At 43.1% G+C, this 21641-nt stretch overlaps 1 protein-coding gene across 6 annotated transcripts in view; it reads right to left on the minus strand.

Moving 5' to 3' along the window:
* The window catches only part of SACS (sacsin molecular chaperone), a 264410-nt gene that overhangs the window by 67732 nt on the left and 175037 nt on the right, over positions 1-21641 (minus strand). For 5 of the 6 annotated variants that reach the window (XM_075127377.1, XM_075127383.1, XM_048845726.2 and 2 more), the window contains 2 exons: positions 19195-19345; positions 6265-6352 (listed from right to left, as the gene is read on the minus strand). In XM_075127377.1, the coding sequence (XP_074983478.1) occupies positions 6265-6352; positions 19195-19345 (239 nt within the window). Of the gene's footprint in view, positions 1-6264; positions 6353-19194; positions 19346-19959; positions 20296-21641 lie in introns of those variants that run through there. The other variant, XM_075127404.1, reaches the window with a different exon arrangement.

Consider the following 21641-nt stretch of genomic DNA (forward strand, 5'->3'; position numbering starts at 1 on the left):
ACTGTCAGCATGAAGTCCATGGAGTGATGGTTTCGTGAGCAAAAGGACTGGAGCCGTGTCTGAAGGCAGCAGAGATGGAATCACACAAAGGGGGCCGCGTAGGTACACAAAGCCACGTGACCAAGGAGAGACAGGCAAGTCCTGGCCAGTACATAAGGATTGCTCACAATGTGAGTTACGATGCTGTTCAGTGTCTGGAATCAGTCCATAGGCAAGTAAGCTTGCGCTGAGACCTAGTTCATGGTAGCTCCAGTGAAGTCCAGAGATTGCGTGGGGTCAAGGATTGATTTCTCAACATTGACACTGACTCCAAGGGAAGGAAGGAGGCTGGGTAACACACAGGTTGATGTGTGGGCTTCTTAGAATCATAGGACTGGAATGGACCTTGAGAGGTCATCTAGTCCAGTTCCCTGCACTCATGGCAGGACTAAGTATTATCTAGACCATTCCTGACAGGTGTTTGTCTAACCTGCTCTTAAAAATCTCCAATGATGAAGATTCCACAACACCCCTAGGCAATTTATTCCAGTGATTAACCACCCTGACAGTTAGGAAGTTTTTCCTCACTGCCTTTGCTGCAATTTAAGCCCATTGCTTCTTGTCCTATCACCAGAGGTTAAGAAAAACAATTTTTCTCCATCCTCCTTGTAACAACCTTTTACGTACTTGAAAACTGTTATGTCCCCCCTCAGTCTTCTCTTTTCCAGACTAAACAAACCCAATTTTTTCAATCTTCCCTCATAGTTCATGTTTTCTAGACCTTTACTCATTTTTGTTGCTCTTCTCTGGACTCTCTCCAATTTGTCCACATCCTTCCTGAAATGTGGCGCCCAAAACTGGACACAATACCCCAGCTGAGGCCTAATCAGCACAGAGGGAAGAATTATTTCTCATGTCTTGCTTACAACACTCCTGCTAATACATCCCAGAATGATGTTTGCTTTTTTAGCAACAGCGTTACGCTGTTGACTCATATTTAGCTTGTGGTCCACTATGACCCCCAGATCACTTTCCGCAATACTCTCTCCTAGGCAGTCATTTCCTGTTTTGTATGTGTGCAACTGATTTTTCCTTCCTAAATGGAGTACTTTGCATTTGTCCTTATTGAATTACTTCAGACCATTTCTCCAGTTTGTCCAGATCATTTTGTATTTTAATCCTATCCTCCAAAGCACTTGCAACCCCTCCCAGCTTGGTATCATCCACAAACTTGCCTGGATCTGGCAGCTAGGAGTCAATTGTTGAGATATGGAAACATGAAGAGGCCATAACAACTGATGTGGGCTGCTACTTCTGCAAATACTTTGGTGAAGATTCTCGGAGTGGCAGCTATCCCAAAGGGGAGCACGCTGTATTGAAAATAGTGGGTGATCACTGTAAATCTGAGAAAATGTCTGTGGGCAGGATGAATATTGATGTGAAATTAAGTGTCCTTCATATCAAGAGCCGTAAAGCACATGCCCTTCTCTAAAGATGGAATTATCGCTTCCAGCGTGACCAGACAAAACTAAAGTATGTGGATGAAACGACTGAGGTGCCAAAGATTGGGGATTGATCTCCACTGGAAGGTGAGACCTGTGCTTCTTTTTATGTTTCCTTGACGGCTCATAAAGTCTCCGAGGATAGAACTGAAAAGACCTGTAGCGTTGGGTGGATGAGTGGCGGTGGAATTTTTGTTTCAGGGCGCAGTGTAGATGCCCAACAAGCGAAAAGTAGCCCTGGAGTCCTTTAGTGTGTGTAGTGATTCATCTGTTTTCTGGTTAAAAAGATGGGATTCGTTGAACAGGAGCTCCCTCTCAATGGTGTTCTGGGCCTCCCTAGGAAAACCAAAAGAATGGAGCCATGACTCTGTGCATGACTATCACTGTAGCCATGGCCCTGGAGGAGGTATCTGCTGCATCTACTGCAGACTGGAAGGTAGTTCTGGCCATGAGCTTCCCTTCATCAGCAAATGCCTGCAAACAAGCATGATCTTGTTGTGAAAAGGCTATCAGCAAACTCCTCAAATTTACTGTAATTCAGGCCATATCATAGTTAGCTAACAATGCCTGATAATTTGTGATCCTGGATTGCAGGCTAGAAGATGAGAATACTTTACGTCCTGGAAGATCTAGACACTTCCCTTCCTTATTGGATGGCATAGCTCAAGGGTGTTGTTGTTTGAATCTTTCTGCAGCAGCCTGGACTACCAGGCAATTTGGAGGTGGGTGGGAGAAGAGAAATTCAGAGCCTTTGGTCAGAACATAATAGTACTTCCCCGCTCCTTTGGGGGTAACCGTGCATGGGGCAGGGGTGCGCCATACAGTCGTGGCAGGCTCCAGTATGTCTCCATTAATTGGCAATGCTATTCTTGCCAGTCCCAAGATGTGAAGGCTACCCAGAAACTTGTGCTGTGAGTCTTGGATCTCCTCTAAAGGAATCTGGAGTTCCCCATGACTCTCCCTAACAGCTCCTGGAATTGCTTGAAGTCATCCGGTGGGGAAGGGGATGATGTAGCCACTGCCTTGTCTGGAAAGGAGGAAGGAAACCTTGCTAGTTCCAGTGGAATTGCTAGGATCAGACTAAAAAGGTTTTCCTCCACCATCAGATCTGTATGCCTGCTGGAAGGATCCCTCAAGGGGGAGGAATGTGATGGTTCCCTTGCAGATCAGGCAGGTTCTGAGTGGGGTATTATGTCCAGGGTCCCCAATATGGCCAGTAGGCTGGATACGACAGAGATTGTGGGGGTCCCCACAGCATGGGGTACCAGTGACTCTATGGTGACTGAGGCAGTAGGTGTTCCTATGCACATGGTGGCCTCCGCGATCGTGCATAAGAATGGTATGATAAGGGTGGTTCTTCTCCCAGTTCTGACTCATGAGAAGAGGAGGAGGATTCCGATTCTAATGACGGTACTGTTGGAGCCAGTGGAAGAGTGTAGAACATTAGTGCAAAGGGTGAGGGACCCGGTATTGGAGGCATATCCCTTGGTGGTGATATAATCTCTCTAGAAGTGATGGGACCTGATGGAGGGGGTGATTCCGGATCTGGAAAGGCAAAGACCTCCTGGAGTGTGGTTCCAGGTCTCCCTGGTGTGAGAAGCACTCTCTCTTTCCCAGTCATTGGTTCTAGCGCTGGGATCTTTCCTGGTGCAGGAGGGTCTTGTGTCTTGTGGGGTGCCAGAGATGGCAGTACTGACAGATTGGTGCCTGGAACCGCAGGATCACATTGTTTATGGGTCTTTTTTGCATGCCTGTGGGACATAGAACATACTCTGTCCCCTTGGGCAGAGCTGCTGCAAGGAACATCCATCTTTTTGGATTGGAGGAAGACTTAGTAGTGCTTCTTCACCTCCTGACTAGTCCCTCCCATGGCGTTTGCAGGGGTGGTTCCACTGGACTAGAGTCAGATGTAGTAGTGGGAGGCATGATCCTCGCTGAATCAGGCAAATGTAGAGGAGGGTTCCCTGGCCTGGGTCCAAGTGTGGTCTCATGGCGAGCTCCATGAGCTGCTTCTGAAGGCGAAGTGCCCAGCCTTCTCAGGTGCGGCTGGGGAAGGATTGGCAAATACTGCACATTGTCACGATGTGAGCTTCTCCCAGGGAGCAGAGTCAGTATTGGTGGTCATCACGAGAAGAATGATGGGTAGGAAACACAGAGTTTGAAACCTGGAGCCCTGGGCACAACCCGGCACCTACACCTGGGTACGGGAAGGGGGGTGTGAACAGTGAAAACCACAAATCTATATAAAAACAAGTTGAAATTATTAACTATTAAAACTAAAAAAGAAAAATAAAACTAATAAATTACTATAAAACTCATTAAAACTACGTACAACTATCTTTTTTCAGATGTGCATAAGAGATGAGGACAAAGAGTTCGGATCCAGACCATGCAGCGGATAGAAGGAACTGAAGATGTGGTCTGTCCTCCCCGGCCTTTATCACCTCGGATGGAAGCACAAGGCAGGCCAGGGCGCATGCGCAGACCAAGGGATGCTACTTTCAAATTCTCTGAGTCTATGCGCATGGAATACAGTAAAATACAATAGAGACCATCACTCAAAGAAGAAAAATCAAGCCCTATATGTCTCAAACTGGAAACTAAATTAGTGGATATTTTTACCTTAATCTCTCTTGCCTCAGTTCCCATCTGTAAAATGGGGATAATATTACCACCACACCTCAAGGGATATTGTAAAAATAAATTCATTAATATTTGTGATTCTCCCAAATATTACAGTGACAAGCACCACAGAAAAGCCCATGAGGAAATTAATAATTCTGTCTTCAGAGCAGGGTCTGAATAGTGTGCAGTAAAAAAGCCATGGGGACAGACATTTATCAACAACGAGGAAAAAAAAATATTGAATATCTACTCTTTCAGTGAGCACCATCCATCATGTGCTCTGAGTAAGGCACAGGTCCTTTTGAAAAAAGTGCATAATCATGTAATTAAAGACTGTATCATAATACGTTTGCACAAGGGAGCAAATTAAGGTTACATTGACAACTTTAATTCTGACATATCCTAATTTTTTGTGTTTGACATTGCAACCTTAATAACGTTCTTTTAACAGTTTGTGCATAATATTATTTTGATTCATATATCAGAAAGAAGGGGAACCTATCCGAGGTTTAGGTCGGCACCTTTGCCAAAGATTACAAACAACAAACTCCCCATCTCCTTGCTCAGCTAACCCCATTAAAAACTCACCTCTACATCAGCCTGTGTCATTAGATGAACCTTGCAACATGATCTGAGGATCAATCTACCAAGGCTATTTCAAATCAAGGGGTGGAGTTCATTCCAAAGCTGGGGGCCCTTCATAGAGAACTCTGTATCACCAGCCCCCTCTCTCTTAAATTGAGAGGATCCAGCTCAAGTACCTCTGCTGATTGCAACTGCAGCACTGCTGCAGGAAGACAGAAAGAAATAGAGCATCTCCCGAGTAGAAAGGTCCCAGTCCACTGAAGTCAAGTTAAATTCCCCTTAAATTCAATGCAGAAAGCCACAGGCAGCCAGTGTATCTTATATAACAGAGTTGTCACTAAGAAGTGCCAGGCAGGTCACTGCATTCTGCAACACCTTAAATTTCTAGATTGACTGAAAATGTAGCTCCATATACAGAACAATACAACAATCCAGTCTTGAGATGATAAAGGTATGGATCACAGTAGCATGTGGCAATCTTATGGCCACATGCAGATGACAAAAATTATTTCTAGACACTGCTGCTATATGATCATCTAACAATAGCTGAAGATCCAGTGCTACCACCAGATTGAACATATCTTCAGTCAAGGACAGAGAAATTATTCTTATTATACATTCTGGCTACTTCCCCCAGCATCAGTTTTATTTGGATTAAGTTTCTGCCAGCTAGCTCTCATCTATGTCCCACAGCTCCCTAAAACTCTAGGTCAGACAATCAATAGCACTGTCAAAGTTGTTCAGAGAAAGAATAGAACAGAGTGTCATTAGCATACTGAAAGGCCACACATCCTCACAAAATCTCCTGATGACCTCATATACACACACACAACAGGAGGGAAGAAATGAGCAATTTCCACATGCCTTCTGGGAGCACTGGGACACAAGTAAGTAGAGGAAGAGGTGAAAAAACCTCACCAAAACCAACAGGCAATTTCTTACTATCCTCACACTCATCAGGACATCAAGTCAATCCTCATCCTTCTGCCACAGGGATGGAACCACCAATTAACAAATAAATCCCACAACGCCACACCGACCTCTCCTCCTTTTCAATAACAAATCACATCCTTCACCAAGGAACTCTTACCTTCAGAAGCCATTCACTTCCACACTTAAAAGACCCCAGCACCTCTCCACAAGTCTCGCACCCCAAGAGAGACAAATCCTATCCCCATTCTCCTGTCACAGGAATGGAAATACTGACTGAAACAGCCAGGGATCACCAGTACAAAAGAAAAAGAAAAGGAAAAACAAAACAAACCCTCCCAAATGAAGGTAAATTCCCACTCCTGGTACAGTTGCTATGCATGTGGATGTGATGGTTTCTCTAAAAAGAGACACTCTCCTCTCTTTTATTCCAAATGATCCACTCTACTGAATTGCAGGTTCTCCTTAGGTACAATCCCAGTAGTGAGAAAGTAAGAGTATATTGCTGTGATGTACAAGTAAAGAGAAAGCACCACTACTCGTGTAAGGAAAAGCACCCATTACTCAGAACTGTGCCAGGGCATTAATCAAAACTTTTCACAATCTCCCAACATATAAGTAAACAGACAACTGTTTATCTTACCTCCTCCTTTCAGGCCTTTTGACTGAAGGTTTAAGAAAATATGATTTTCAGAATTCAGACAGTCCCCAAACTTAGTACAATCAGATAACTGAAACAGAAAAAAAAATGGAAGATCTTGATGTACATTATCCAATAGCACTACTTTGCAATGGCTTTTCTCCAGACATCTTGAGAATGTTAAGTACTTTTTAGATATTAAAATTTAGAGACCAAGTCTCAACACACTGCTTCAATATTTAGTCTCTAAATACATCATTCTGATATCTTCAACTGTGCATGACATGAGAGTGCAATTTTTTTCTGTTACATACAGGACAAAATTCTGCCCTCAGTTACATGAATGCAACTTCATTTGACAGCAATGGGAGCTATACCCATTTATGTAGGGGCAGAATTAGATTCCAAATGTTTTTTTTCCTCCCCTAGCCACACGAAGGTCTCCTGTTTTGATTATTTGCATTTGTCTTAGTAATTTGCAACAGGTCTAACTCTCAGAATGCAAAGAATATAAATCTTAGATGATATCTTTTGCCTGGTGGTCTAACCAGCATTCCACAGATGAATTCATGATGTCAGTAGCTAGATTAGTAAATGACTATGAACATGTAATCCTAGGAAATGCAAAAACTCCTGTAAAGGGTTTTATAGCCCCAGATGCTTAATAAATCATTCTGATTGCAAATGTGCCTTTTTTTGTTTGGAAAGTGGCACATTGGGGCCCTACTGGACACAAAAAATAACAGTCAATAAAAGAAAATAACTATCATTTTAAGGAACAGGTCACAAAGACCTGTATACATAAACTATATGCATATATTAGACGCACATAGCATATATACCCTCAAAGGAGTATATATATAGGGTTGGGAGGATTAGATTTTTATTGGTAAGTGTTGGTAATTGTTGATTTCACCATACACACATGAACTGATGGAAAAATATTTCCATCAATAAAAATGGAGATTTACAAGTAAGTAAAGTAAGAAAAACGCTGCTTGAAAACTTAAAAAGTATGATATAGGGATATTTAGTTAGACGTGATGTTGATACTTTGTATTTTAAGAGTTATGAAGTTCTAACTGTTTGAATCTCAATGTCTACTATCATTAAATAATTATTGTTTGAAACCCTACCCCAAAATGTCCTCCCACTGTGAAAATTTAAATTGCTACGAATAAAAAAATGCTTAAAAGCCATAATTTGGTGCAACTGTGAAAATGTAAACAGATATAAAGCAAAAATGCTTAAAAATAAACATCAATGTTATCTGTAAAAATTATTTTAAAAAAAGAAAAAAAATCTGCTAAGCCTAAATATATATGGGTGATGTACTCTCAACTTGGATCTAAAACTAGCAATATCACAATGGAACAATGAATGAAACTGTAATACTCTGTAAGAGAGGATATACAGCAACAAAAGTATATTGCAATAAAACAACTGGAAAATGTGATCACTTGGGCCCTGTTTTGCCCATGCAGACCTCTGCACTCATATGCAGTGTTGTGCAGGATCAGGGCCTAGTTGTCTATCAAATCCTTAATAGCTATACTTCAGATAGATTGTGATTACATTTGGCAGGGATTGACTCAAAAATGACAGAATTCCCCATTATGCATCCATACAATAGGTTATACTCTGAGAAGATACCAGTACTTATAGTATAGATACCAAAAATAAAATTATAGGTTACAGTGAGACTTCTGTTATTTGTGATGTTACACTCTAAGATATCTTCAGTGAGCCTGGAATAATCAAGATGATTTAACAGAGAGAATTTTAAATAGCCACTGCCAACTTGAAATCTAGTCAATTTCAAATAATTAGCCAGAACTAGCTTCAGTTTATAGTGAAGTTCATAAAGTAACTACTTTGGATCTTACTGCAACAGATAAAGATGAATTAATCACTTGGCTGGATAGAAGTGATTGCCCCAAGTGACCTGTGATCATTACTTGATTACATTTGGTATGCCAATGTTTGCCACTTCAAATAATATTTTCCTCATTATAAATGTTTTTCCTCTCCTTGTTTGTGCTGTGAAAAACCCATAATCAGGGGAAACTGACTACAGTTAAGCTTTTATAGTGAAGCTGACTATACACAAAGTATGGTCAAATGCACAAAGCAAACAAAAAATTCAACTTTTTTTTAATCCTTTTCAATCACAGCAATTTTAAGTGCTACTTGTAACAATAGCAGATAAAAAAAATCAATGGCAGAAGTGTTATACTTAAGTAGATGCTATCCCTGTAAAGTGTGCCTTTACAATAGTTAAAGTTTATGCCCGCAATCTTTCAAACACTTATTGTCAGCAGCAGCCTTCTCCCAGCTCCAAAGCATCCACTGCCACTCCCAGTTTTTTGCAAGTTTTATTTTCTTTACAGATGTTAGCAAACAGAAAAACAGTCTTTTAACTCCTTCCTTAGCCTGAGGCATAGACGATTCATGCTTCCACATACTGGGGGGGCACAATCTAAAGGGGAGGACACATGAACGTCCCACATGTTTCTTCATCCCAACAACCCCCCCGCCCTGCACTCAGCTGGGGGCTCCTCTCCCCTCCCCACGTTACCTGCGAGGGTGGGGCAGGGGAGGGGAGGCTCTCTTCTTCTCCCACTGTGCCATCCTCCCCGCCCTCCGCGGCACGTTCAGCCACTCTCCCAGGCAGCTGGGCCCCGGGCAGAGAGTGGGACGGAGCTGCTTCCCACATGGCTCAAGCCAGCCACTCAGGGTTGCTGCTCTATGCATCAGCAGCTGCATGAGAGAGCCTGGTGGTGCCCCCACCTGAGCCCAGCTGCCAGAGACAGGGGCTGAGGGAGCTGGAAATGTGCTCGGGGAGAGAGGGGGCTCCAGGTCGTTCGGCCCTTGTCCCCAGCAGACGGACCTGGGGACAGTGCCCAGCTGCCAGGGACAGGGACCAAGCATGCTGGAGGGCAGGTGCAACAGGAGGACAGAGCCCCTCTCCCTCCCTGCCTTGGCAGGCCAATCGCAGGGGGGGGCACTTGACCCCGCATGCCCCCACAGACACGTCACCTCTGGCAGGCTTAAGGGCCACCCCTCCCCAGACGTTTCTGGCACTCCTTCTCCTGGCAGCTTCCCAATTAAGTCAACTCTGCTCCCTTCCTGCCAGGGCCATCCCTAGCAATCCCCCGGGGCAAGCCTCCGCAGGGAGGGGAATTGGGGGGCGGGCCGGGCAGGGCTGGCTTGCAGGGCAGGGGGGAACCACCCCCCAGCACTCAACGGTGGCATGTCTGAAGCCGGGTCGCTGCACTCCCACTGCTGGTGAGTGCAGGCCCACCCTGGCTGCAGAGCAAAGGGGAGTGGGGGCGGGGCTGGGCCTGCACTCACCGGCAGCGGGAGTGCAGCGACCTGGCCTCAGCCATGCCACCGGTTAGTGCTGGGAGGGGGTCTGGGGCGGGGGCCCAGGGGAAGAGGCGGGGGGATGGGAGGTGGAGCAGGGGCGGGGGTCTGGGGAAGAGCTGGAGCAGGGGCTGGAGCAGCACGCAGCTGTGCAGGGCACCAGGAATAGGTCATACTGGTGAGGGAGTGCCACTATCTGTGAAAGAAAACATAGAGTCAAATAATAAATAATAAATAATCTTAAATGTATCAAACGGTACCGTAGAATCTCTATGGAGAGAAATTCCATGCTTGAATAATAAGAGGATAGCAGTGGAAATATATTACCGACTACCTGACCAAGATGGTGATGGTGACTGTAAAATGCTCAGGGAGATTAGTGAGGCTACGAAACCATAAAAACCCAATAATAGGGGATTTCAACTATCCTCATATTGATTGGGTACATGTCACCTTAGGACAGAATGCAGAAATAAAGTTTCTAGACTCCATTAATGACTGCTTCTTGCAGCAGCTAGACCTGGAACCCACAAGGACAGAAACAATTCTTGATTTAGTCCTAAGTGAAGCACAGGATCTGGTCCAACAGGTGAATAGAGCTGAAACCCTCGGTAATAGCCACCATAATATAATTAAATTTAACATCTCTGTGTGAAGGAAAAATACCAAAGAAGCCCACCACTATAGCACTTAACTTCAGAAAGGGGAAGGACATCAAAATGCAGAAGCTAGTTAAATGGAAATGAAAAGGAACAGTCACAAGAGTGAAATGTCTGCAAGCTACGTGGAAACTTTTTAAAAACACCATAATAGAGGCTCAAATTAAATGTATGCCCCAAATTAAAAACAACAGTAAGAGAACTAAAAAGTGCCCCCATGGCTAACCTACAGAGTGAGAAAAGCAAAAAGGCATCCTTTAAAAACTGGAAGTCAAATCCTACTGAAGAAAACAGAAAAGAGCATAAACTCTGGCAGGTCAAAAATAATTAGGCAGGTCAAAAAGGATTTGAAGAGCAACTAGCAAAAGACTCATACACTAATAGCAGAAATTGTTTTAAGTATATCAGAAGCATGAAGCCTGACAAATAATCAGTGGAGCCACTGGATGATGAAGGGGCTAAATGAGCGCTCAAGGAAGACAAGGCCAATGCAAAGAAGCTAAATGAATTCTTTGCACTGGTCTTCACTGCAGAGGATGTGAGGGAGATTCCCACACCTGAGCCATTCTTTTTAGGTGACAAATCTGAGGAACTGTCCCAGATTGAAGGGTCAATAGAAAAAATTTTGGAACAAACTGATACATTAAACAGTAATAAATCACCAGAACCAGATGGTATTCATCCAAGAGTTCTGAAGGAACTCAGATATAAAACTGCAGAAATACTAACTGTATGTAACCTATCACTTAAATTAACTTCTGTACCAGATGACTGGAGGATAGCTAATGTGATGCCAATTTTTTTTTCCAAAAGCTCCAGAGGCAACCCTGGCAAGTACATGATGGTAAGGCTAACTTCAGTATTGGGCAAATTGGTAGAAACTAATGTAAAGAACAGAATTATCAGATATGTTGATGAATACAATTTGTTTGGGAAGAGTCAACACAGCATTTGTAAAGGGAAATAATGCCTCAACCATATATTAGAATTCTCTGGGGGACTCAACAAATATGTGAACAAGGGTAATCCAGTGGAGATAGTGTACCTGAACCTTCAGAAAACTATTGACAAGGTTCCTCACCAGAGGCTCATAAGCAAAGTAAGCAGTCATGTTATAAGAGGGAAGGTCCTCTCATGGATCAGTAACCGGTTAAAAGACAGGAAACAAAGGGTAGGAATAAATGCCCAGATTTCAGAATGGAGACAGGCAAATTGTGGTATCCCCTAAGGATCTGTACTGGGACCAGTGCTGTTCAATATATTCATAAATCATCTCGAAAAAAACTGTAAACAGTTAGGTGGCAAAGTTTACAGAGGATACAAAATTATTCAAGATAGTTAAGTTCAAAGCAGACAACAAAGAGTTAGAAAGGGATCTCACAAATCTGAGTGACTGGGCAACAAAATGGCAGATGAAATTCAACGCTGATAAAGGCAATGTAATCCACATGGAAAGCATAGTTCCAACTATATGTACAAAATGATGGGCATTTAAATTAGCGATTACCACACAAGGAAGAGATCTTGGAGTCACTGTGGATAGTTCCCTAAATACACCCACTCAGTGTGCAGAGGGAGTCAAAAGAAACCTTAATACAATGTTAGGAACCATTAGGAAATGGATAGATAATAAGACAGTAAATACCATAATGCCATTATATAAATCAATGTTATTCCCACAGCTTTAATACTGTGTGCAATTCTGGTCACTCCATCTCAAAAAGATACATTAAAAATGGAAAAGGTACAGAGAAGTGCCACAGGGGAGCTGGGCTTAATTTATCTTTTGGGACCAGCTACTCTGTGACACTTACGAATATGAGTAGCTTTGCACACAACAGTTCCATTGAGTTAAAGGAGACCACTCATGTGCATAAATTGACTCATGTACATGAGCATTTAGATGATCGGACTTATTTTTGTGATGAAAGTTGTGATTGATTGGAAGCTAACTGCAATAAATTAGGAATACTGTTTCTTGACTGGGCTTTTGTGTTGTTTACTGTACCCATACACTGAGTTAATTCAATAGCACATTTGTCAGGAAATGCATTCAGAACGTGGAAGGGGTGGATCCTGATACACACTTCCTTGCAAACACTTTTAGGCCAATACAAAAGCATTTGATGATCTGGCTCTAACCAAACTGGGCTTTTAAAAAAAAAACACCTGTGGGAAGAGAAAACTAAGACTCTGACTAGATTTAAAGGGACACACTTCCTTAAGGCGACAGAGAAGGTTGAGCTAAGGTGAACCCAGATTCCAGAGTTTGGGGTGTCTGGGATAAGACAGGCCTACCTATAACTATAAATAAGATAGACAAGTGTAGACCTTTTATTGTTTTAATAACATCTTATGTTATGCTTTATTTTTACTGTTAAGTTTAAACAATACTTCATTTTAAGAAGGCTGTTTGGGGTCACTGCTGGCCACAAGCTCCTGAAGAGAAGAAGAGTAGGTACTCAAACCCAGTCAGAGCTATTGTGGGAACACAGTTGATACACAGCCTGGGATCTAATCTAAGAGTGGGAGAATTGCATGATTCTACTACAGGGAGACAGAAGCACAAGGCCTCATACTGAAAGGGGGATGCACTCAGAGAGGCCAGAAAAGGGGTCACAGGCGCAATTAGCCCTGTCACCATGACAACTGACACTCAAGATTATTTTAACTTGATCTGTCATCTATAAATAAAGCAAACTTCATTTTATTTTTAAAGGTGGAAAACGTTTTACAGCAGATCATTCTACCTACTCAGTGTATGAAACAGTGGGAGAATCTGGCCCTAAGCAACTAGAGTTGAAAAGGTTGAAAATAACGTTTATAATTGCCACGATAGAGAAGAAAAGACCTCTAGTTGTATTCTTAAATATAAAACCAAAAATATCAGACTAACTATTCAAGACTCTTTAGTGACTAAGTATTTCCAACCAAAAGAAACAGTTCAGTAGCAATGCCAACCAAAAAAAGTGTTGCTCATACTCTTGGCTTCCTGTTGCATTTCAGAGGGTGATATGCTAACACACCTCTTTCCGGCTGGTAAGATACCACAAAATGGAAACGGAGGGCTGAGGAGAGTAAAATCAAGAAACCCGTGACCAGGGTGGATTTGATTAAAATCAAATTGATTTAAATTATGATTTAAATCACTCGTCAGAAAGACTCAGTTTAATCATGGATTTCTACATAAAGTGCATTCTTATTGGTGGTTATAACCTTAGCACATATTCTTCACAACTCAGAGATAGATGTAGGTTTCAGTTTTAGAAGGTACACACTATACATTTTTAAACAGTGATTTAGTTTGAAAACTTTTCAGATTAATTTTACAGCTATATCAGAAAATGAATGATTGTTTGGTTATTTCATTTACCAAAGGTAACTGCAGCAGATATTTATGAAGTCATTGGGAGGTGAATCATCTCAAATTCAACAGGTTAATCATTAATATTTGGAGGATTTTTTTGCCATGCTGTATTAGGAGGCGAATGTCACCAAATAGACATTTAAATTGTTTTATTTAACTTAAACAATAATGTTAAGTATTCTGGATTTTTTTCTTCAACAGCAAACATACAATATTTTAACAAAACAAGCACATGTCCCTCGCTTCTCACATTTATCTCCAGACTTCTTCTCCTTGTCCAGATCTATTCCACCCCCAACAATCTTCTATTCATTGAACTTTTTGAAACTTTAAACTTTTAGAGAGAGGTAAGGGATTGACTCTGTGTGCACAAATTTGCAGAGGGACAATAGAGTTGAGGTCTGTTATTTCTCACCTCTATATAATAATTTATTTAAAAACATTTTTGCTGTTAACAAGCACGTTACCTCTGGAGACACAAATCCACAGTTTGAGAACTGCAAAACTAAGCATCTCTGATGGTATCTTCTAGGCTGAGCACTGAGTCCCATTGGTTAGATAGAAAGATTAATCTAAATAATCTATACAGAAGCCTGTGGAACCCCATAAGATTGGGTTCCTAATCCATGAACTATTAGAACTCATTTACAAAACTTTTCTTAAACATTACATTAATATATTGTCTCATAGTATAGAATTAGAATTTATAATCCCTATTCCATGATGAGATATCTTTGAACTATAAGGTATCTTAATTAAAACTATCGATAGATAGGTTTTTTCCTCAAAAAGCATTTTATCAAAAAAATCCTATTTAAATACAAAAAATCCAATTTTTTTTATTTATTTCTTTTAAATAATTGATTTTTATCCACCCTGCCTGTGACCATACGAGAAAATAAAAGTTGGTGAATAGTCAGTGATTCCTTCCTTCCATATGAGAATTCTTATAACAACACTGAAGTGACTAAATCCTTTCCACAGAGAAATAATGATAAAAATTTTACAGATGAAGTACCTCTGACGCAGGACACTTGGAGCACTGAACAGACAATTAAATATACAATACATAAATATGTCATTAAAACATAATGATAGAGTATTATAAAGTCAAACAAACTGGCATTATTAAAAGTGGGGAGTGCGGTGAGGAGCGTGGTGATGTTCAGCAGGGAGAATTGGGAGTGGTTGGGTCATTACAAAACCTAAACTTAATTTCCCCAATACTAATTTCTCCCTACTGTTACTCACACCTTCTTGTCAACTGTCTGTAATGGGCCACTCTCTTACCACTTCAAAAGTTATTTTTCCTCCCTTGGTATCCTGCTGCTAATTGATTTAACTCATTAGACTGACCTCACACTTGGTAAAGCAACCCCCCATCCTTTCATGTATTTATACCTGCTCCTGTGTTTTCACTCTGTGCATCCGATGAAGTGGGTTCTAGCCCACGAAAGCTTATACCCAAATAAATCTGTTAGTCTCTAAGGTGCCACAAGGACTCCTCATTGTGTCTGTTTAATGAATGCAATGAGTAAATGAGCAGTATGGTAATAATAATTAAATAACTGCATTGACTTATTTTGTTTAGGAGAACCCATCCCTCAGCATACAGGATTCTGAAGACTATCCACCTTCAAGATCACAATCATTTTCTATAGTTTCTGCCAATATATATCTGCCAATTATAGCCACATTATATCACCTGTAGCAAAAAGAAAAAAAGATCTCCATCATCTAGAAACAACCATAAGAACCAGAAGATTACAAAAAGAGGTAATTGATGGGAAAATTGCCTGGTTTGTTTACACAACAAACTCTCATTTCCGTAAGATTGAGAATCCACATTTCATTAACATGGTTCAGTCTTTAAGACCAAGATACAGTCCACACAACAGAGAAGATGTTGCAGGCAAACTGCTGGATAAAGTGTATGACAGAGAAATTGAGCAGTGTGCAAAAGGTCTAGAGGGTAAAATTGTTAACCTGAATCTTGATGGGTGGAGCAATGTCCACAATGATCCTGTTGTATGTACTTGTGTGACAACAGAAGAAGGGAATGTCTTCCTTACAGAAACAATTGATACATCAGGAAATGCACACTCAGCAGAATCCTTAGAAGAAGTAGCAGTAAAACCTATAACAAACTGTGAAAAAAAATTCAAATGTCTAGTACGCAGCTTGGTCACAGACAATGCTGCAAATGTATCCAATATGAGAAGAAGTTATTTAGAAGAGAGCGAAGAGAGTCCCCAAGCTAATAACATACGGTTGCAGTGCTCATTTGATGCACTTCCTAGTCAAAGACTTCAGTGTTCCACAAATAAAGGCTAATATTTTTGAAATTGCAAAGTACTTCCATAACAACCACTTTGAAGCAGCTGCTCTGAAAAAAGTGGGAGGAACCAAGCTAACTCTCCGAGAAGACATGCAATGGAACTCAGTAGTGGACCGTTTTGAGCACTATATCAAGAACTGGCCTAATCTGATGACAGTTTGTGAACAAGATCATGAAAAAATAGATGGCACTGTCACAGCCAAAGTTCTCAACATTGGGCTTAAGAGAAATGTTGAACATATGCTGAGTACCCTGAAGCCTATTTCTGTAGCCTTGAACAAAATGCAGGGAAATAGCTGTTTTATTGCTGAAGCTGTTGAAATTTGGAAGGAACTAAGTGAGATCTTAAAAAGAGAAATATGCAATGACAAAGTTAAATTACAAGCATTAAAAAAAAGAATGGGACAAGCATTATCTCCAGCTCATTTTGTCGCTAATATTCTCAATACTCGGTACCAAGGTCAAACCTTAACTGCTGAAGAAGATGAGCTGGCTGTGACATGGACATCCAGCAATCATCCCTCCATAATGCCAACTATAATAAACTTCAGAGCAAAAGGTGAACCATTCAAGAAATATATGTTTGCTGATGATGTTTTAAAGAAAGTCACACCAGTGAACTGGTGGAAGTCACTTAAGCACTTGGATTCAGAGACTGTTGAAGTGATAATGTCACTTTTAACAGCAATAGCTTCTTTTGTCCGTGTAGAAAGAGTATTTTCTTCCTTTGACTAATTCATTCCAAATTGAGAAATCATTTGGGAACTGAAAAAGCAGGAACGCTTGTTTTTCTTTTCCAGATTATGAACAAACAGGAAAATGAAGATGAAGACGACTGAGTTAGCTGCAGAAGCCAATATTTTAAGTTTCTCATGTTGACCTGGCTGACATACTGGATTTAATTTTGAGGGTTTTTTTAATATTTCATTTATCTATTTTAGTGAAGGGTTAAAATCCATTGCTGATGTAATAACCTGGTATATGGATTTGTGTACAGGCCCAAAGTCCAGAGTTTGGTCAAGAGGTCAGAGGCCTAGAAATAGATAAAAGAAAGCAGAATAACCAAAGATAACCTTGCTTTTGCTACGATATGCTTGGTCAGCAAAACGCCAGATGTTGGGGGCAATAATTGTGTCTTATTCAAAGTTGCAAATAGAACAAAGAAGCCCTGTTTCTGTTGTGCTAGTTTCTTCTGTAGGGAGATGTTCTTCCCACATATCCAACCTTGAATTTATTAAAAGGTTGGAACAGGTCAATATAAGATATGGCCTCCTCCCATCTCCCTTTCCCAGGAACCAATGCCTGCCTTAAAAGACAAATAAGCAACTTGAAAGGCAATCTTTATTGCCATATACTTTCACTGTTTCTTTGCTTTTACCCCTAGATATGTATCTGTTGGACAATCAAAGGAGCTACTTCATTCCTATGGACCCCAAATTAAATCCAACATATATTCTATACTATGTGAAAGGGTCGGGCCAGATGGCTATAGGAGGGTAATAGAAGGCAGATATATTAGCCCCAGGTTAAGTAGATCCCTTTTCCCTGGGTAAGGTAACAGGGAAGGTTTCAGAACAATCAGGAACCTTCTGAAGACAATTAAGACAGGCTAATTAGAACACCTGCAGCCAATCAAGAAGCTGCTAGAATCAATTAAGGCAAGGTAATCAGGGCACCTGGGTTTTAAAAAGGAGCTCACTTCAGTTTGTGGTGTGCGTGTGAGGAGCTGAGAGCAAGAGGCACTAGGAGCTGAGAATGAGAACGCGGACTGCTGGAGGACTGAGGTGTACAAGCATTATCAGACACCAGGAGGAAGGTCCTATGGTGAGGATAAAGAAGGTGTTGGGAGGAGGCCATGGGGAAGTAGCCCAGGGAGTTGTAGCTGTCGCACAGTTGTTCCAGGAGGCACTCTAGACAGCTGCATTCCACAGGGCCCTGGGCTGGAACCCGGAGTAAAGGGCGGGCCCGGGTTCCCCCCAAATCCTCCCAATTCCTGGTCAGACACAGGAGGAGTAGACTTGGACTGTAAATTCAGAAAAACGGCCAAGCTGAGGGCTGCTGTGAAGCTCCAAGGCGAGCAAATCCGCCAATAAGCGCAAGACCCACCAAGGTAGAGCAGGAACTTTGTCACAACTAATACACTTATTAAAGTATTAATTAAATGCTAAATGTTAATTTGGTAACATTGAGACCATGGGCAGAGACATTATGTAACCTTTTGACCATTGGCTACTGTGCTATCATGTCTTGCAACTAGAGCTATCCGGGGGTGTGGGACTGCCTACCCTGTCACTTTCCCCGCTCATGGAAAATCCATATATTCCATTGTAATCAATTCATTGACAGTGTTTCTGAGCCTAATAAGTGAGGTGACACTCCGTCAGTGCTGTACGTAATAAACTCCTGTGCTTGACCTCTACACAGTGTGGATTTATGTCCTTCATTTAGTTAAAAACAATTTTAACAAAAACAAACCTGATTTTAAAAAACTTGAATGTTTAAATTCAAAAATTCATATGCTTGTTTTGTTAAAATATTATATGTTTGCTGTTGAAGAAAAAAATCCAGAATACATAATGTTGTTGTTTTAGTTAAATAAAACAATTTACATGTCTGTCTGGTGATGTTCTCCTCCCAATACAGCATGGCAAGAAAATCTTCCAAATATTAATGATTAACCTGTTGAATTGGAGATAGCTCAACTCCCAATGACTTCATAAATATCTGCTTCAATTACCTTTGGTAAATGAAATAACCAAACAATCATTCATTTTCTGATATAGCTGTAAAATTAATCTGAAAAGTTTTCAAAATAAATCACTGTTTAAAAATGTATAGTGTGTACCTTCTAAAACTGAAACCTACATCTATCTCTGAGTTGTGAAAAATATGTATTAAGGTTATAACCACCAACAAGAAAGCACTTTTATGTAGAAATCCATGATTAAATCGAGTCTTTCTGATGAGTGATTTAAATCAAATCCACCCTGCTCCAGATGCTCCTCTAATATAAATAATTATCAACCAACTATCTTAATGCTTTCCTTGTGATAGGCTACGTCATGCATGCACATATTATATTTAATGCTTTAAACATTTCAGTTCTGCATTGTCTTCATCAGGGAAAGCAGGGATGCTTCCAAGGCAACCTGTAAAGGGATATCAGCCTGGCAGCCAGGCATACGTCCAAGAAGGACACTCACCTCTCTCCCAATGTGCCACAACTCCTGCTCAGCGACAGGAAACCCAGTTTCTGAATGAATTAATGCCTTTATGTGTCTGACAGTCGCAGAAGGAGGCACCTCGAATGTCTTGCAGCCCAGGCAGTCATGGAGCACGGTCACCCTGGCCAACCTGCGGAACACAAGCAGAGGATCTCAGGCTGGGAAGTGACAGAAAAGAGCTGCGGCTGTCACCAGCTCACCATGCCCAGCTGGAGGAGGGCGGGAGACGGCCCAGGATGCCGCTAGGTTGACCACACAGCCAACCCACTATTATGAGGCCCGCCTCCATATTAGGGGCTTTGTCTTATACACACAACTATACCCCCCCCCCAATAAAAGTGTCCTGGTTTTTCACACTTGCTATCTAGCCACCCTACATCCTCCACCTCTTCAGCCAGGCAGCATCAGCCTGGGCTTCCCCTGCAAGCGCTGAGCCGCAGGGAGGCACCGACAGGCCGGGGCCCTTGCAGGCAAAGACGCCGCTTCTCGGGAGAGAGGAGGAAGCTCTGAGCGGGAGCGGACGCGCTGGCCTTGGAGGAGCAGGCGGGGTGATGCGGGTGGCGAAGGCTCCGGGGATCCTGAGCGCTCCCTGCAGCTGAGGGGCTGCGCCAGCAGGGGCAACAGCCGCCGCGCTCGGGCGGGGAGGAGTCGCCGAAGTGGAACCCGGCCGGAGGGCCCCGCTCGCGGAGCCGCCTCCCACTCCGGACCCCGTCCCCCAGACCCACCGCCCTGCCCCGCACTCACATCCCCCCGCAGCCGCGGTCACTCTGCCAGGAAGCGCCGGGGCGCGTCCGCAGCTCAGTGGCAGCTCGAACCCGCCGCGCTCGCGCCTAGCGGCCGCGGACACAAAGAACCGTTAGCGGCGGCACCCGCCGGGCCCTGTCCCCCACGCGGCGCCGCGGCTCCACACATGGCCGGGGGGCGGGACTGAGCACGGGCGGCCCCCAGCGGGGATGGGCCAACACAGAGATCTGTGCCGGGGAGGCGGCTGTCACCCCAACCACCGGCCGCTGTCAAGGGAACCAGGCTACCGGGGACAGGGAACTGCCCTGGCGTGAGACAAACGGCTCCTCTCCCCGGGCCGAAGAGACACGCACACTTCACACCACAAGATCCTCCCCCTTCCACACACCCACACACCACAGCAAACCCCTCCCCATCCCCACAGACTCACACACCCCCAACAGCAAAATCCTCATCATCATCTTCCGCACAGTCACACCCCCGCCACAGCAAAATCCTCCCCATCCCCACAGACTGTGACCCACACCACACAATTCTCTGCCATCCCCACAGACAGCAACACTCGCAGCAGCGTCTTCGCCCATTCCCACAGACTTTGAAACTCACACTCAACTCCCTGCATCCCCACAGACTACAACTCACAGCAAAATCCTCCCCCATCCCCACAGATTGTGACACACAGCGAAATCCCCTGCCCCCACAGATTGTGACACACAGAGCAAAATCCTCCCCATTCCTCACACCGACACAACACAGCAAAATGCCCCACTTGTCCCTACAGTCTGACACACACATGCAGCAAAACCCTCTTTATTCCTACAGACTTTATTGCCACATGTACGGCAAAATTCGCTACCCACCATTCCCAACAGACTGCAACCCATCCAGTAAAACCAACTCCTTCCCATCCCAACACACTGCAACACTGCAAACACAGACAGCAAAATTCCCCCAACCCACTCCATCCCAACACAACATGGTACAGGGCAAAATCCTCCTTATCCCCCCAGACTGTAATACATGCTGCAAAAAGTTTTACCATTCCCAGAGTGAGAGAGCCTGCAACACTTTAAAATCCTCCTCCTCAAAAGAATCTACACTGTATACACAATCTGTACCTGTAGAAGCATAACTGATTATCAGTTCTAACCAAGATAAACTCAGTATATGAAGGGGGGAGGGATGGCAAAAGTTGCTTTACCTCATATCCTTGACCAGCCTCAAGCATATGTTAGACCAGCCTCAAGAGACTGTTCCAGCAATCAAGAAAAGCAAGAGTGCAATAATACTCTAGTTAGGACCCCTACAGTGAAAGGCTTATAAGTAAGGCTAAGATTTTTGTCATGGATATTTTTAGTAAAAGTCAGGGACAGGTCACAGGCAACAAAGAAAAATTCATGGAAGCCCATAACCTGCCCCTGACTTTTACTAAAAATATCCAAGATAAAATGGGAAGGGACTAGGCAGTTGCGGGGTGGCTGCAAGCTCTGGGGCCACCACCACCCATGAGGACTCAGAGCTCCAGGGTCCTCCTGCCCCCTCTCCAGCAGTGGGGAGTTGCGAGAATCCCCCTGCCACCACCGCAGTGGGGAGCTGCGGGAATCCCCTTGTTCCCCCATGGCAGCCGGGGGCTGCGGGGGTCCCACGGCCCGGCCACAGCAGAGGGAAGCTGCCAGGGTCCC

This window comes from Caretta caretta, chromosome 1 (assembly GCF_965140235.1).
Source record: "Caretta caretta isolate rCarCar2 chromosome 1, rCarCar1.hap1, whole genome shotgun sequence".
Taxonomy (NCBI): Eukaryota; Metazoa; Chordata; order Testudines; family Cheloniidae; genus Caretta; species Caretta caretta.